We start from the raw sequence: 16909 nt of genomic DNA on the forward strand, positions 1-16909 counted from the left end.
GCCTGTCTCCCCACCCCCCCCTGCCTGTCTCCCCACCCCCCCTGCCTGTCTCCCCACCCCCCCCTGCCTGTCTCCCCACCCCCCTGCCTGTCTCCCCACCCCCCCTGCCTGTCTCCCCACCCCCCCTGCCTGTCTCCCCACCCCCCCTGCCTGTCTCTCCCCCCCCCCCTGCCTGTCTCCCCCCCCCCCCCTGCCTGTCTCCCCCCCCCCCCCTGCCTGTCTCCCCCCCCCCCCCCCGTCTGCCTGTCCCCCCCCCCCCCCCCCCCCGTCTGCCTGTCCCCCTCCCCCCCCCCCCCGTCTGCCTGTCTCTCCCCAACTCCTCTGACTGCTTGTCTTGCCTTGCCAACCCCCCCTCCAGATGGCAGTGACTCATTCATCTCTGCCGATTGCATACCTTTGTCGGGTTATTCATTCCATGATTTCTCTTTCTCAGGGACCGTGGATAAACATACTGTAGAGATCACAAATTGTTTCTCTGTTCCACACAACGAGTCAGAGGATGAGGTACGGTAACCTGGGGCTGGAGTGGGGCAATGATTGTGGTTGAATTGAGAGACGTGCCAATTGTGTTTCAGTTGTGCACTGCTGCATTGAAATGCACATTCTTTCTTGTTTAATTAGGATAAAAGTTATGTTTTGTGGTCTGCGTTGACCTTCTCTCCCCTGCAGCCCCCAAATGTGACCTTGCACTTTCATTTTCATACAATCCGCAGGTGGCTGTTGACATGGAGTTCGCCAAGAACATGTACGAGTTGCATAAGAAAGTGGCACCCAATGAGGTGATAGTGGGCTGGTAAGTACAGCAAGCATGGGAGATGGAGAGAGCAACACCAGTCCGTGTCCTGATATCTCCCTGAGAGAGACAGAGACATCAGTCAGTGTACAGATATCTCCCTGAGAGAGAGGGACTGAGAGACACCAGTCAGTGGACAGATATCTCCCTGAGAGAGAGGGACTGAGAGACATCAGTCAGTGTACAGATATCTCCCTGAGAGACACCAGTCAGTGTACAGATATCTCCCTGAGAGAGAGGGACTGAGACACCAGTCAGTGTACAGATATCTCCCTGAGAGAGAGGGACTGAGAGACATCAGTCAGTGTACAGATATCTCCCTGAGAGAGAGGGACTGAGAGACATCAGTCAGTGTGCAGATATCTCCATGGGAGAGAGGGACTGAGAGACACCAGTCAGTGTGCAGATATCTCCCTGAGAGAGAGGGACTGAGAGACACCAGTCAGTGTAGAGATATCTCCCTGAGAGAGGGACTGAGAGACACCAGTCAGTGTACAGATATCTCCCTGAGAGAGAGGGACTGAGAGACACCAGTCAATGTACAGATATCTCCCTGAGAGAGAGGGACTGAGAGACACCAGTCAATGTACAGATATCTCCCTGAGAGAGAGACTGAGACACACCAGTCAGTGTACAGATATCTCCCTGAGAGAAAGACTGAGACACCAATCAGTGTACATATATCTCCCTGAGAGAGACTGAGAGACACCAGTCAGTGTACAGATATCTCCCTGAGAGAGGGACTGAGAGACACCAGTCAGTGTACAGATATCTCCCTGAGAGAGGGACTGAGAGACACCAGTCAGTGTACAGATATCTCCCTGAGAGAGGGACTGAGAGACACCAGTCAGTGTACAGATATCTCCCTGAGAGAGGTACTGAGAGACACCAGTCAGTGTACAGATATCTCCATGGGAGAGAGGGACTGAGAGACACCAGTCAGTGTGCAGATATCTCCCTGAGAGAGAGGGACTGAGAGACACCAGTCAGTGTTCAGATATCTCCCTGAGAGAGAGGGACTGAGAGACACCAGTCAGTGTAGAGATATCTCCCTGAGAGAGGGACTGAGAGACACCAGTCAGTGTACAGATATCTCCCTGAGAGAGAGGGACTGAGAGACACCAGTCAATGTACAGATATCTCCCTGAGAGAGAGGGACTGAGAGACACCAGTCAATGGTCAGATATCTCCCTGAGAGAGAGACTGAGAGACACCAGTCAGTGTACAGATATCTCCCTGAGAGATGGACTGAGACACCAATCAGTGTACATATATCTCCCTGAGAGAGGGACTGAGAGACACCAGTCAGTGTACAGATATCTCCCTGAGAGAGGGACTGAGAGACACCAGTCAGTGTACAGATATCTCCATGGGAGAGAGGGACTGAGAGACACCAGTCAGTGTACAGATATCTCCCAGTGAGAGAGGGACTGAGAGACACCAGTCAGTGTACAGATATCTCCCTGAGAGAGAGGGACTCAGACACCAGTCACTGTGCAGATATCTCCCTGAGAGAGAGGGACTGAGAGACACCAGTCAGTGTTCAGATATCTCCCTGAGAGAGAGGGACTGAGAGACACCAGTCAGTGTGCAGATATCTCCCTGAGAGAGAGGGACTCAGACACCAGTCAGTGTACAGATATCTCCCTGAGAGAGAGGGACTGAGGGACACCAGACGGTGTGCAGATATCTCCATGGGAGAGAGGGACTGAGAGACACCAGTCAGTGTTCAGATATCTCCCTGAGAGAAAGGTACGGAGAGACACCAGTCAGTGTACAGATATCTCACTCAGAGAGAGGGACTGAGAGACACCAGTCAGTGTACAGATATCTCCCAGAGAGAGAGGGACTGAGAGACACCAGTCAGTGTACAGATATCTCCCTGAGAGAGGGGGACTGAGAGACACCAGTCAGTGTACAGATATCCCCCTGAGAGAGAGGGACTGAGAGACACCAGTCAGTGTACAGATATCTCCCAGAGAGAGGGACTGAGAGACACCAGTCAGTGTACAGATATCTCCCTGAGAGAGAGAGACTGAGAGACACCAGTCAGTGTACAGATATCTCCCTGAGAGAGAAGGACTGAGAGACACCAGTCAGTGTACAGATATCTCCCTGAGAGAGAGCGACTGAGAGACACCAGTCAGTGTACAGATATCTCCCTGAAAGAGAGAGACTGAGAGACACCAGTCAGTGTACAGATATCTCCCTGAGAGAGGGACTGAGAGACACCAGTCAGTGTACAGATATCTCCCTGAGAGAGAGGGACTGAGAGACACCAGTCAATGTACAGATATCTCCCTGAGAGAGAGGGACTGAGAGACACCAGTCAATGTACAGATATCTCCCTGAGAGAGAGACTGAGACACACCAGTCAGTGTACAGATATCTCCCTGAGAGAAAGACTGAGACACCAATCAGTGTACATATATCTCCCTGAGAGAGACTGAGAGACACCAGTCAGTGTACAGATATCTCCCTGAGAGAGGGACTGAGAGACACCAGTCAGTGTACAGATATCTCCCTGAGAGAGGGACTGAGAGACACCAGTCAGTGTACAGATATCTCCCTGAGAGAGGGACTGAGAGACACCAGTCAGTGTACAGATATCTCCCTGAGAGAGGTACTGAGAGACACCAGTCAGTGTACAGATATCTCCATGGGAGAGAGGGACTGAGAGACACCAGTCAGTGTACAGATATCTCCCTGAGAGAGAGGGACTGAGAGACACCAGTCAGTGTTCAGATATCTCCCTGAGAGAGAGGGACTGAGAGACACCAGTCAGTGTACAGATATCTCCCTGAGAGAGGGACTGAGAGACACCAGTCAGTGTACAGATATCTCCCTGAGAGAGAGGGACTGAGAGACACCAGTCAATGTACAGATATCTCCCTGAGAGAGAGGGACTGAGAGACACCAGTCAATGGTCAGATATCTCCCTGAGAGAGAGACTGAGACACACCAGTCAGTGTACAGATATCTCCCTGAGAGAAAGACTGAGACACCAATCAGTGTACATATATCTCCCTGAGAGAGGGACTGAGAGACACCAGTCAGTGTACAGATATCTCCCTGAGAGAGGGACTGAGAGACACCAGTCAGTGTACAGATATCTCCATGGGAGAGAGGGACTGAGAGACACCAGTCAGTGTACAGATATCTCCCAGTGAGAGAGGGGCTGAGAGACACCAGTCAGTGTACAGATATCTCCCTGAGAGAGAGGGACTCAGACACCAGTCACTGTGCAGATATCTCCCTGAGAGAGAGGGACTGAGAGACACCAGTCAGTGTTCAGATATCTCCCTGAGAGAGAGGGACTGAGAGACACCAGTCAGTGTGCAGATATCTCCCTGAGAGAGAGGGACTCAGACACCAGTCAGTGTGCAGATATCTCCCTGAGAGAGAGGGACTGAGAGACACCAGTCAGTGTGCAGATATCTCCATGGGAGAGAGGGACTGAGAGACACCAGTCAGTGTACAGATATCTCCCTGAGAGAAAGGGACTGGGAGACACCAGTCAGTGGACAGATATCTCCCTGAGAGAGAGGGACTGAGAGACACCAGTCATGGACAGATATCTCCCAGCGAGAGAGGGACTGAGAGACACCAGTCAGTGTACAGATTTCTCCCTGAGGGAGGCGGACTGAGAGACACCAGTCAGTGTACAGATATCCCCCTGAGAGAGAGGGACTGAGAGACACCAGTCAGTGTACAGATATCTCCCAGAGAGAGGGACTGAGAGACACCAGTCAGTGTACAGATATCTCCCTGAGAGAGAGAGACTGAGAGACACCAGTCAGTGTACAGATATCTCCCTGAGAGAGAAGGACTGAGAGACACCAGTCAGTGTACAGATATCTCCCTGAGAGAGAGCGACTGAGAGACACCAGTCAGTGTACAGATATCTCCCTGAAAGAGAGAGACTGAGAGACACCAGTCAGTGTACAGATATCTCCCTGAGAGAGAAGGACTGAGAGACACCAGTCAGTGTACAGATATCTCCCTGAGAGAGAGCGACTGAGAGACACCAGTCAGTGTACAGATATCCCCCTGAGAGAGAGCGACTGAGACACCAGTCAGTGTACAGATATCTCCTTGGGGAAGTGAGCTGGAATTAGCAACTTTGAAATGTTTTTGAATTCCAGGTTTGCTACTGGCCATGATATCACGGAGCACTCGGTGCTCATTCACGAATATTACAGTCGGGAAGCCCAGAATCCTGTCCACATCACCGTGGATACGATGTTACAAGATGGCCGAATGACCATTAAGGCTTATGTCAGGTAAGCACGAGATGCCCAGGCTGGACTTCAGAGCCAGTGCCACAATGTGGTGCCTTATTTCAATGTGTTTACGATTGGAAATGTATGGTGAATATTTTTGCGACATCTCTCTCTTTTCTCTTTCAGCACGCCTCTTGGAGTTCCTGGGAAGACGATGGGAGTAATGTTCACACCCCTGACTGTGAAGTATGTGTATTACGACACTGAACGAATCGGAGGTAAGTGATTTCCCAGCTCAGGGCCCTACCCTCGCTCGGTGGGAGACGGGACCGAGAGGCTCCTGTCCCCAGACTCTCCCCTCGGTGGGAGAGGCTCCTGTCCCCAGACTCTCCCCTCGGTGGGAGAGGCTCCTGTCCCCAGACTCTCCCCTCGGTGGGAGACGGGACCGAGAGGCTCCTGTCCCCAGACTCTCCCCTCGGTGGGAGAGGCTCCTGTCCCCAGACTCTCCCCTCGGTGGGAGAGGCTCCTGTCCCCAGACTCTCCCCTCGGTGGGAGACGGGACGGAGAGGCTCCTGTCCCCAGACTCTCCCCTCGGTGGGAGAGGCTCCTGTCCCCAGACTCTCCCCTCGGTGGGAGACGGGACGGAGAGGCTCCTGTCCCCAGACTCTCCCCTCGGTGGGAGACGGGACGGAGAGACTCCTGTCCCCAGACTCTCCCCTCGGTGGGAGACGGGACGGAGAGGCTCCGGTCCCCAGACTCTCCCCTCGGTGGGAGACGGGACGGAGAGGCTCCTGTCCCCAGACTCTCCCCTCGGTGGGAGACGGGACGGAGAGGCTCCTGTCCCCAGACTCTCCCCTCGGTGGGAGACGGGATGGAGAGGCTCCTGTCCCCAGACTCTCCCCTCGGTGGGAGAGGGGACGGAGAGGCTCCTGTCCCCAGACTCTCCCCTCGGTGGGAGACGGGACGGAGAGGCTCCTGTCCCCAGACTCTCCCCTCGGTGGGAGACGGGACGGAGAGGCTCCTGTCCCCAGACTCTCCCCTCGGTGGGAGACGGGACCGAGAGGCTCCTGTCCCCAGACTGTCCATCGGAGAGAGAGACGGGCTGCGAACATGTACTGGGGAAACCTTAGCCGGTTACACAAGGAAATGCTGAAGATAGAATTTCAAGTGAACATCGGCTGGTGGATTTGTGCCAGATGAAAATTGTGAAGTGACTTCTTTTGATAGGGATAGATAGAACATGGCGAGGCATACAAGCGGGGGAGGGGGAGGGGGGGGGGGGAGCAGATAGAGCTCGGAGGCTGATGTGCCTGGATTGTACGCTGAACAATACTTTTCAGTGTACCTCAGTACACCTCGACAAATCTAAATCTATTACAAGAAGGATTTGATTGCCCTGGAGAGTGCAGAGGATGTTTACCAGGAAGCTACCTGGGGTCTGAGCGACGAGGAAAGATTGGAGAGACTGGAGCTGTTTTCCTTGGGAGCAGCGAAGGTTGAGTGGGAACCTGACACAGGTTTATAAGATTATGAGGGGTTCGAGATAGGCTGGACAGGAAAGAAGGCATTTTTTCCATTAGCCGAGGTGTCAATAACCAGGGCCATGGATTGAAGGTAGAAGGCTCAGCGGGAAGTTGAGGAGAATCATTTTCACCCAGAGGGTGGTGGGAGTCTGGAATTCACTGCCTGAAAGGGAGTGAGAAACTCTCGGAACATTCAAGAAGTATTCCGATATCCACTTGCACTGCCATAACCTCGAAGGGCTGTGGGCCAAGCGCTGGAAAATGGGATTGGTGTTGTCAGATCTTCGAGCGGCTTGGACAGGATGGGCCGAATGGCCTCCTGAGCTGTAAACGTCTCTCAATGGTTCCCAGGATGGAGAAGTTGGAACTGTTGCCCTTGGTTAGAAAACCCAGAGGACATTTGATAAAGATGTTCAGCATCATGGAGGCGGAGAAAACATTCCTTTTGGTGGAAGTGCCGAGTATGCGAGAGGCAGATTGTGACTGTTGAAAGCAGCGACGGAGTCATGAGAAGAAAACGTTTCACCCATCGAGCGGTTTGGGTCTGGGGAACTCACTGTACGAGCGCGTGGTGGAGGCAGCTTCAGTCGAGGCTTTCGAGTAAAGAGCTGGGTGGGGGAAATGGCACGTTGAGGTGATTCGCCTCTTGGCTGAGGTTTAAATGGGCTGAATGGCCTCTTGTGGTTGAATTCCTTGGGTCTGGTTCTAATTGCTCTTTGTGCCCTTGCCCCTCTTTCCCCCACCCTGCCTCAGTGGACGTGATCCAGAGGACAAGGACCAGCCCCAATCGGACCATCACCTTGTCCAGTGATCTGCAGCAAGTGGGCACTTCAGCCGCCCACATCCAGGACATGCTGAGCACCGTCCTCCAGTACGCAGAGGAGGTTCTGGTGAGTCCGGGGGCGGGATGCGGCGGCGGCGAGTTTCTGTCGTCCTCTATTGTCCAGCCACACATTCCACCTCACTCACCATGTACGGGTAGGAAATTCCCCGTGCCGAATCCTCAGCAAATCGTAGTGATTCATCAACCCCACCTCTGTGCGAGCTGACCAACATTACTTCCCTGCCCAGCAAAGCCTCAATTCAAAATCCTTGCCCTTTGATTCAAATTCCACATCAATTCCCTCCCTATCTCTGTAACCTCCTCCAGCCCCGACAATCCTCTCTATCTCTGTAACCTCCTCCAGCCCGTACAACCCTCCCTATCTCTATTACACCCTCCAGTCCCTACAACCCTCTCTATCTCTGCAACCTTCTCCAGCCCCTACAATCCCTCCCTATCTCTGTAGCCTCCTCCAGCCCCTACAACCCTCCCTATCTCTGTAACCTCCTCCAGCCCCTACAACGCTCCCTATCTCTGTAACCTCCTCCAGCCCCTACAACCCTCCCTATCTCTGTAACCCCCTCCAGCCTCTGCAACCCTCCCCATCTCTGTCACCTCTCAGTCCCTACAACCCTTCCTATCTCTGTAACCTCCTCCAGCCCCTACAATCCTCCCTATCTCTGTAGCCTCCTCCAGCCCCTACAACCCTCCCTATCTCTGTAGCCTCCTCCAACCCCTACAACCCTCGCTATCTCTGTAACCTCCTCCAGCCCCTACAACCCTCCCTATCTCTGTAGCCTCCTCCAACCCCTACAACCCTCGCTATCTTTGTAGCCTCCTCCAGCCCCTACAACCCTCGCTATCTCTGTAACCTCCTCCAGCCCCTACAACCCTCCCTATCTCTGTAGCCTCCTCCAGCCCCTACAACCCTCCCTATCTCTGTAACCTCCTCCAGCCCCGACAACCCTCCCTATCTCTGTAGCCTCCTCCAGCCCCTACAACCCTCCCTATCTCTGTAACCTCCTCCAGCCCCTACAACCCTCCCTATCTCTGTAGCCTCCTCCAGCCCCTACAATCCTCCCTATCTCTGTAACCTCCTCCAACCCCTACAACGCTCCCTATCTCTGTAACCTCCTCCAGCCCCTACAATCCTCCCTATCTCTGTAACCTCCTCCAACCCCTACAACCCTCCCTATCTCTGTAACCTCCTCCAGCCCCTACAACCCTCCCTATCTCTGTAACCTCCTCCAACCCCTCCGTCCCTCCCTATCTCTGTAACCTCCAATCCCTACATCGCTCCCTATCTCTGTAACCTCCAATCCCTACAACCCTCCCTATCTCTGTAACCTCCTCCAGCCCCTACAACCCTCCCTATCTCTGTAACCTCCTCCAGCCCCTACAACCCTCTCTATCTCTGGAACCTCCTCCAGCCCCTACAACCCTCCCTATCTCTGGGACCCCCTCTCGCCAATAGAATCCCTTTTGCTAAGTAAAAGTGTGTGTCGGTGGTAGATGGTTTGAAAGTTTGTGGAAGGAGGAGCAATCAAGCAGGGCTGCTTTGTCCTGTATGGTGTTTCTTGAGTGTTGTTGGAGCTGCACTCATCCAGGCAAGTGGAGAGTATTTCATCACACTCCTGACTTGTGCCTTACAGCGGCCCCTTAAATAGATAGAATAGTCTAATATACATTGAAGATAGGAGCAGGAGGAGGCCTTTTGGCCCTTCGAGCCTGCTCCACCATTCATCACGATCATGGCTGATCATCCAACTCAATAGCCTAATCCTGCTGTCTCCCCATAGCCTCTGATCCCATTCTCTCCAAGTGCTATATCCAGCCGCCTCTTGAATATATTCAAAGTTTTAGCATCAACTACTTCCTGTGGTAATGAATTCCACAGGCTCACCAGTCTGTGTGAAGAAATGTCTCCTTATCTCTGTCCGAAATGGTTTATCCTGAATCCTCAGACTGTGACCCCTGGTTCTGGACACACCCATCATTGGTAACATCTGCCCTGCATCTACTCTGTCTAGTCCTGTTAGAATTTTATACGTCTCTAGGAGATTCCCCCTCATTCTTCTGAACTCCAGGGAGAACCATCCCAACCGAGTCAATCTCTCCTCATATGACAGTCCCGCTATCCCTGGAATCAGTCTGGTAAACCTTCGCTGCACTCCCTCGAGAGCAAGAACATCCTTCCTCAGAGAAGGAGACCAAAACTGCACACAATACTCCAGATGTGGCCTCACTAAGGCCCTGTACAATTGCAGCAACACATCCCTGCTTCTATACTCGAAACCTCTCGCAATGAAGGCCAACATACCATTAGCCTTCTTTACCGCCTGCTGCACCTGCATGCTTACCTTCAGCTACTGGTGCACAAGGACACCCAGGTCCCACTGCACACTCCCCTCTCCCAATTTACAACCATTCAGGTAGTAATCTGCCTGCCTGTTTATGCTTCCAAAGTGAATAACCTCACACTTATCCAAATTATACTGCATCTGCCATTGGTTTGCCCACTCGCCCAACCTGTCCAGATCTTGCTGTAGGATCCCTGCATCCTCGTCACAATTCACCTAATTTGGTATCATCTGCAAACTTTGAGATGTTATATTTTGTTCCCTCATCCGAATCATTAATATATATTGTGAATAGCTGGGGTCCCAGCACCGATCCCTGTAGTACCCCACTAGTTACTGCCTGCCAATTTGAAAAGGACCCATTAATCCCTACTCTTTGTTTCCTCTCTGCCAACCAGTTTTCTATCCACCTCAATACATTTCCCCCAATCCCATGTGCTTTAATTTTGCACAATAATCTCTAATGCGGGACTTTGTCAAACGCTTTCTGAAAGTCCAAATCTACCACATCGACTGGCTCCCCCTTGTCGACTGTACCGGTTACCTCATCAAAGAATTCCAACAGATTTGTCAAGCATGATTTTCCCTTCATAAATCCATGCTGACTCTGACTGATCCTGCCACTGCTTTGTAAATGTTCCACTATAAAGTCCTTGATAAAGGATTCAAGCATTTTCCCCACTACCGATGTTAGTTTTACTGGTCTATAATTCCCTGCTTTCCCTCTACCTCCCTTTTTGAATATCGGAGTGACGTGAGCCACCCTCCAATCTGCAGGGACAGTTCCAGAGTCTATAGAATCCTGGAAGATGACCACCAATGCATCCACTATTTCCAGAGCCACCTCCTTAAGTACTCTGGAATGCAGATTCTCAGGCCCTGGGGATTTATCCGCCTTCAATCCCATCAGTTTTCCCAGCACCATTTCTCTACTAATGCTGATCTCCCTCAATTCTTCCCTCTCACTAAGCCTTTCATTCTCCAACATTTCTGGGATCTGATTTGTGTCCTCATTTGTGAAGACAGAACTAAAGTGTGTATTCAATTGCTCAGCCATTTCTTTGTCCCTTATTATGCATTCCTCTGTTTCTGTCTGTAGGAGGCCTACATTTCTTTTTACCAATCTCTTTTTCTTCACATATCTGTAGAAACTCTTAGTGTCGGTCTTTAACTGACAGTTGCTGTAGTTCCTCCATGCGTTCCTTGAATGTTTGCCATTGTCTATCCACTGTCACCCCTTTAAGTAACTCTCCCCCTTGATGGTACTCCCTCCACCACCGATGCACAGTGGCAGCCTTGTGTACCATCTTCAAGATATAGGAACTCCTTCGACAACTCCTTCCAAACCCACAACCTCTACCATCTAGAAGGACAAGAGCAGCAGATACCTGGGAACCCCACCACCTGGAGGGTCCCCTCCAAGTCTCTCACCACCCCGACATGGAAATATATCACCGTTCCTTCACTGTCACTGGGGCAAAATCCTGGAACTCCCTCCCTAACAGCATAGCGGGTGTACCTACACCACAGGGACTGCAGAGGTTCAAGAAGACAGCTCACCATCACCTTCTGAAGGGCAATTAGGGATGGGGAATAAATTGCTGACTTTGCCAGATACAAGAAGAGGCTGTCAATAATGTAAAAACCCAGCCATGAGGCCAGCCGGTACACAATTAATTCATTCCATTCCATCCCTCTCCAGTCAGGCAAAGTCACAGCGGACAACACGGTCGGCAGATTTCTCATCGATTTGGTTAACAAGGTCCCAAAGATTTCAGCCCCAGATTTCGAAGCTATGCTGAATAGCAACATCAATGTGAGTCCCCAAAATCTATAATCAACATGTACGGGTTGGTTTATATATAGGATAACAGATACCCGGGAGTGAGTTACAGACTGGAATCTAATCGAGGGGTTCAGGGTGGTTTATATATAGGAATAACAGATACCCGGGCGTGAGTTACAGACTGGAATCTAATCGAGGGGTTCGGGGTGGTTTATATATAGGAATAACAGATACCCGGGGTGAGTTACAGACTGGAATCTAATCGAGGGGTTCGGCGTGGTTTATATATAGGATAACGGATACCCGGGGGTGAGTTACAGACTGGAATCTAATCGAGGGGTTCGGGGTGGTTTATATATAGGATAACGGATACCCGGGAGTGAGTTACAGACTGGAGTCTAATCGAGGGGTTTACATATAGAATAACAGATATCCGGGAGTGAGTTACAGACTGGAATCTAATCGAGGGGTTCGGGGTGGTTTATATATAGGATAACAGATTTCCGGGAGTGAATTACAGACTGGAATCTAATCGAGGGGTTTCGGGGTGGTTTATATATAGGATAACGGATACCCGGGGGTGAGTTACAGACTGGAATCTAATCGAGGGGTTCAGGGTGGTTTATATATAGGATAACGGATACCCGGGGGTGAGTTACAGACTGGAATCTAATCGAGGGGTTCAGGATGGTTTATATATAGAATAACAGATACCGGGAGTGAGTTACAGACTGGAATCTAATCGAGGGGTTCAGGGTGGTTTGCAATATAGATAACAGATACCTGGGAGCTGAGTTACAGACTGGAATCTAATCGAGGGGTTCGGTTGGTTTATATATAGAATAACAGATACCCGGAGTGAGTTACAGATGGAATCTAAAGTCGGTGGTTATATATAGGATAACAGATTAGCCTGGGCTGGTTTAGCTCACTGGGCTATCGCTAGCAGGGTAGCATGGTGGTTAGCATAAATGCTTCACAGCTCCAGGGTCCCAGGTTCGATTCCCGGCTGGGTCACTGTCTGTGTGGAGTCTGCACGTCCTCCCCCTGTGTGCGTGGGTTTCCTCCGGGTGCTCCGGTTTCCTCCCACAGTCCAAAGATGTGCGGGTTAGGTGGATTGGCCAGGCTAAATTGCCCGTAGTGTCCTAATAAAAGTAAGGTTGAGGGGGGGTTGTTGGGTTACGGGTATAGGGGGGATACGTGGGTTTGAGTAGGGTGATCATGGCTCGGCACAACATTGAGGGCCGAAGGGCCTGTTCTGTGCTGTACTGTTCTATGTTCTAAAGCAGACCAAGGCAGGCCAGCAGCACGGTTCAATTCCCGTACCAGCCTCCCCGAACAGGCGCCGGAATGTGGCGACTAGGGGCTTTTCACAGTAACTTCATTTGAAGCCTACTTGTGACAATAAGTGATTCTCATTTCATTTCATTCATTCACCCGGGAGTGAGTTGCAGACTGGAATCTAATCGAGGGGTTCGGGGTGGTTTATATATAGAATAACAGATACCCGGGAGTGAGTTACAGACTGGAATCTAATCGAGGGGTTCGGGATGGTTTATATATAGAATAACAGATACCCGGGAGTGAGTTACAGACTGGAATCTAATCGAGGGGTTCGGGGTGGTTTATATTATAGAATAACAGATATCCGGGAGTGAGTTACAGACTGGAATCTAATCGAGGGGTTCGGGGTGGTTTATATATAGGATAACAGATACCCGGGAGTGAGTTACAGACTGGAATCTAATCGAGGGGTTCAGGGTGGTTTATATACAGAATAACAGATACCCGGGAGTGAGTTACAGACTGGAATCTAATCGAGGGGTTCGGGGTGGTTTATATATAGAATAACAGCTACCCGGGATTGAGTTACAGACTGGAATCTAATCGAGGGGTTTGGGGAGGATTTATTCTTCACCATGCAGTAACATTCCAGGTTTGTTTAATGTTCTCTTTCTCTCCCCTGAGCAGGACTTGCTGATGGTGACGTACCTCTCGAATCTCACCCAGGCTCAGATTGCCTTGAACGAGAAGCTGGTGGCTTTATAGGTGTCTTGGAGTGTGAGAGCCTCCAGTTGAGGGGGATGCACTGGAAGGAATGAGCAATTCTAGCTTGGCTAATCTTTTCTGTTGTGAAAATAAAGCATTGGTGTGTTTAATAATTCCCAAAAAATAAAGTTTCGCTGTTCGAATTCATGCTGAATGACATTGTTCGCCCTGTTACTCATTCACTTTCAAGGTGTGCTCTCTATCTGTCCCTTCTTTTCAAAAACCTTCTCCAGCCCCTGCAAGCATCACTATCCCTGTAACCTAATTGAGACCCTACGACCCTCCCTATCGGTGACCCGGTTAGCACTGCTGCCTCAGTGCCAGAGACCCAGGTTCAATTCATGCCTTGACCACCTGTGCGGAGTCTACACGTTTTCACTGTTCCCCCGTGGGTTTCCTCCGGGTGCTCCAGTTTCCTCCCACAGTCCGAAGATGTGCAGGTCGGATGGATTGGTGATGATCAATTTGCCCTTGGTGTCCAAAAAGGTTAGGAGATCGGTCGGGTGAGTGGGCTGAGGGAAGGTGTCCTTTCAGAGGTTCAGTACAAACCTGATGGCCTCCTGCACTGTTTTATTTCTGGGATTTTTTAGAATTCAGAGTACCCAATTCATTATTTTTTCCAATTAAGGGGCACTTTAGCATGGCCAATTTACCTACCGTGCACATCCTTTGGGTTGTCAGGGCGAGACCCACTGTTGCTTGTTCTGGGTGAGTGTGCTTTACACTCAATTGGCTCTGTTTTATTCCTAAGCTCTAGAGTCGCCAGGTATCCTTATGATACCGCCACGAGGTTCAAGTTCAGATCAATGACTCAATACACCAGTTAGTAAGTTCAAACAAGACATGTTTATTATTACACAGTTATTTGCGACTCATGCATATAAAACTAAGACTAAACTGTTCCTACCACTACTAGGCCAATACGTATCTGAAATAAGGGAACTGCCGGATCAGGGAACAATGGCCTCTTGCTTTGTCCTGGATCCGCAGGCTTCCAGTTGGTAGGACTACAGGGGTCAGGAGTGTCTATTCTCGTAGCGTGCGTTGTATGACACTTGTCGGTGTAGCAATTGGCCAGGCCTCTCCTCACGTCCAAGTTCCTGGAGCGCTGCTGCAAAGGTGTTCTGCTTTGAGGGCCGGCTACGAGAGAGAGCTGGGGTCGGGGTCTCTGTCTTGTACTGTTTTGGGTTTCGCTCCCATCTGGGCGGACCCTCTATAAACTTGCAATCGATTGGGTCTCTTCCCAATCGATTGATTTGAATTTCCCCAATAACGGGGCTGTTCCTCGATCACACTGGGCGGTTCTTTCTACCTTACATAGAACGATACAGTGCAGTACAGGCCCTTCGGCCCTCGATGTTGCACCGACATGGAAAAAAACTAAAGGCCATCTAACCTACACTATGCCCTTATCATCCATATGCTTATCCAATAAACTTTTAAATGCCCTCAATGTTGGCGAGTTCACTACTGTTGCAGGTAGGGCATTCCACGGCCTCACCACTCTGCGTAAAAAACCCACCTCTGTCCTATATCTATTACCCCTCAATTTAAGGCTATGTCCCCTCGTGCTAGCCACCTCCATCCGCGGGAGAAGGCTCTCGATGTCCACCCTATCTAACCCTCTGATCATTTTGTATGCCTCTATTAAGTCACCTCTTAACCTTCTCTCTAACGAAAACAACCTCAAGTCCATCAGCCTTTCCTCATAAGATTTTCCCTCCATACCAGGCAACATCCTGGTAAATCTCCTCTGCACCTGTTCCAAAGCTTCCACGTCCTTCCTATAATGAGGCGACCAGAACTGTACACAATACTCCAAATGCGGCCGTACTAGAGTTTTGTACAACTGCAACATGACCTCATGGCTCTGGAACTCAATCTCTCTACCAATAAAGGCCAACACACCATAGGCCTTCTTCACAACCCTATCAACCTGGGTGGCAACTTTCAGGGATCTATGTACATGGACACCGAGATCCCTCTGCTCATCCATACTACCAAGAATTTTACCATTAGCCAAATATTCCGCATTCCTGTTATTCTTTCCAAAGTGAATCACCTCACACTTCTCCACATTAAACTCCATTTGCCACCTCTCAGCCCAGCTCTGCAGCATATCTATGTCCCTCTGTAACCTGCAACATCCTTCCGCACTGTCTACAACTCCACCGACTTTAGTGTTGTCTGCAAATTTACTCACCCATCCTTCTGCGCCCTCCTCTAGGTCATTTTTAAAAATGACAAACAGCAACGGCCCCAGAACAGATCCTTGTGGTACGCCACTCGTAACTGAACTCCATTCTGAACATTTCCCATCAACTACCACTCTGTCTTCTTTCAACGAGCCAATTTCTGATCCACATCTCTAAATCACCCTCAATCCCCAGCCTCCGTATTTTCTGCAATAGCCGACCGTGGGGAACCTTATCAAACGCTTTACTGAAATCCATATACACCACATCAACTGCTCTACCCTCGTCTACCTGTTCAGTCACCTTCTCAAAGAACTCGATAAGGTTTGTGAGGCATGACCTACCCTTCACAAAACTATGCTGACTATCCCTAATCATATTATTCCTATCTAGATGATTATAAATTGTATCTTTTATAATCCTCTCCAAGACTTTACCCACCACAGACGTTAGGCTCACCGGCCTATAGTTACCGGGGTTATCTCTACTCCCCTTCTTGAACAAAGGGACCACATTTGCTATCCTCCAGTCCTCTGGCACTATTCCTGTAGCCAATGATGACCTACAAATCAAAGCCAAAGGCTCAGCAATCTCTTCCCTGGCTTCCCAGAGAATCCTAGGATAAATCCCATCAGGCCCCGGGGACTTATCTATTTTCACCTTGTCCAGAATTGCCAACACTTCTTCCCTACGCACCTCAATGCCACCTATTCTAATAGCCTGGGTCTCAGCATTCTCCTCCACAATATTATCTTTTTCCTGAGTGAATACTGACGAAAAGTATTCATTTAGTATCTCGCTTATCTCCTCAGCCTCCACACACAACTTCCCACCACTGTCCTTGACTGGCCCTACTCTTACCCTAGTCATTCTTTTATTCCTGACATACCTATAGAAAGCTTTTGGGTTTTCCTTGATCCTACCTGCCAAAGACTTCTCATGTCCCCTCCTTGCTCGTCTTAGCTCTCTCTTTAGATCCTTCCTCGCTTCCTTGTAACTATCAAGCGCCCCAACTGAAACTTCACGCCTCATCTTCACATAGGCCTCCTTCTTCCTCTTAACAAGAGATTCCACTTCTTTGGTAAACCACGGTTCCCTCGCTCGACCCCTTCCTCCCTGCCTGACTGGTACGTACTTATCAAGAACATGCAATAGCT

The 16909-nt window shown here is 50.3% G+C and overlaps 1 protein-coding gene across 1 annotated transcript in view; it reads left to right on the forward strand.

Annotated features, from left to right (window-relative positions):
- eif3f (eukaryotic translation initiation factor 3, subunit F) overlaps positions 1 to 13714 on the forward strand; it is a 33850-nt gene extending 20136 nt beyond the window's left edge. Inside the window, exons 4-10 of the mRNA XM_038801078.1 lie at positions 434 to 504; positions 714 to 793; positions 4939 to 5076; positions 5203 to 5294; positions 7293 to 7429; positions 11425 to 11538; positions 13480 to 13714. Of these exons, the coding sequence (XP_038657006.1) occupies positions 434 to 504; positions 714 to 793; positions 4939 to 5076; positions 5203 to 5294; positions 7293 to 7429; positions 11425 to 11538; positions 13480 to 13557 (710 nt within the window). The 3' untranslated portion in view covers positions 13558 to 13714. The remainder of the gene's footprint in view (positions 1 to 433; positions 505 to 713; positions 794 to 4938; positions 5077 to 5202; positions 5295 to 7292; positions 7430 to 11424; positions 11539 to 13479) is intronic.
- The last annotated feature ends 3195 nt before the right edge of the window (positions 13715 to 16909 follow it).

The sequence above is a fragment of the Scyliorhinus canicula genome, chromosome 6, assembly GCF_902713615.1.
Source record: "Scyliorhinus canicula chromosome 6, sScyCan1.1, whole genome shotgun sequence".
In the NCBI taxonomy this organism is placed as follows: domain Eukaryota; kingdom Metazoa; phylum Chordata; class Chondrichthyes; order Carcharhiniformes; family Scyliorhinidae; genus Scyliorhinus; species Scyliorhinus canicula.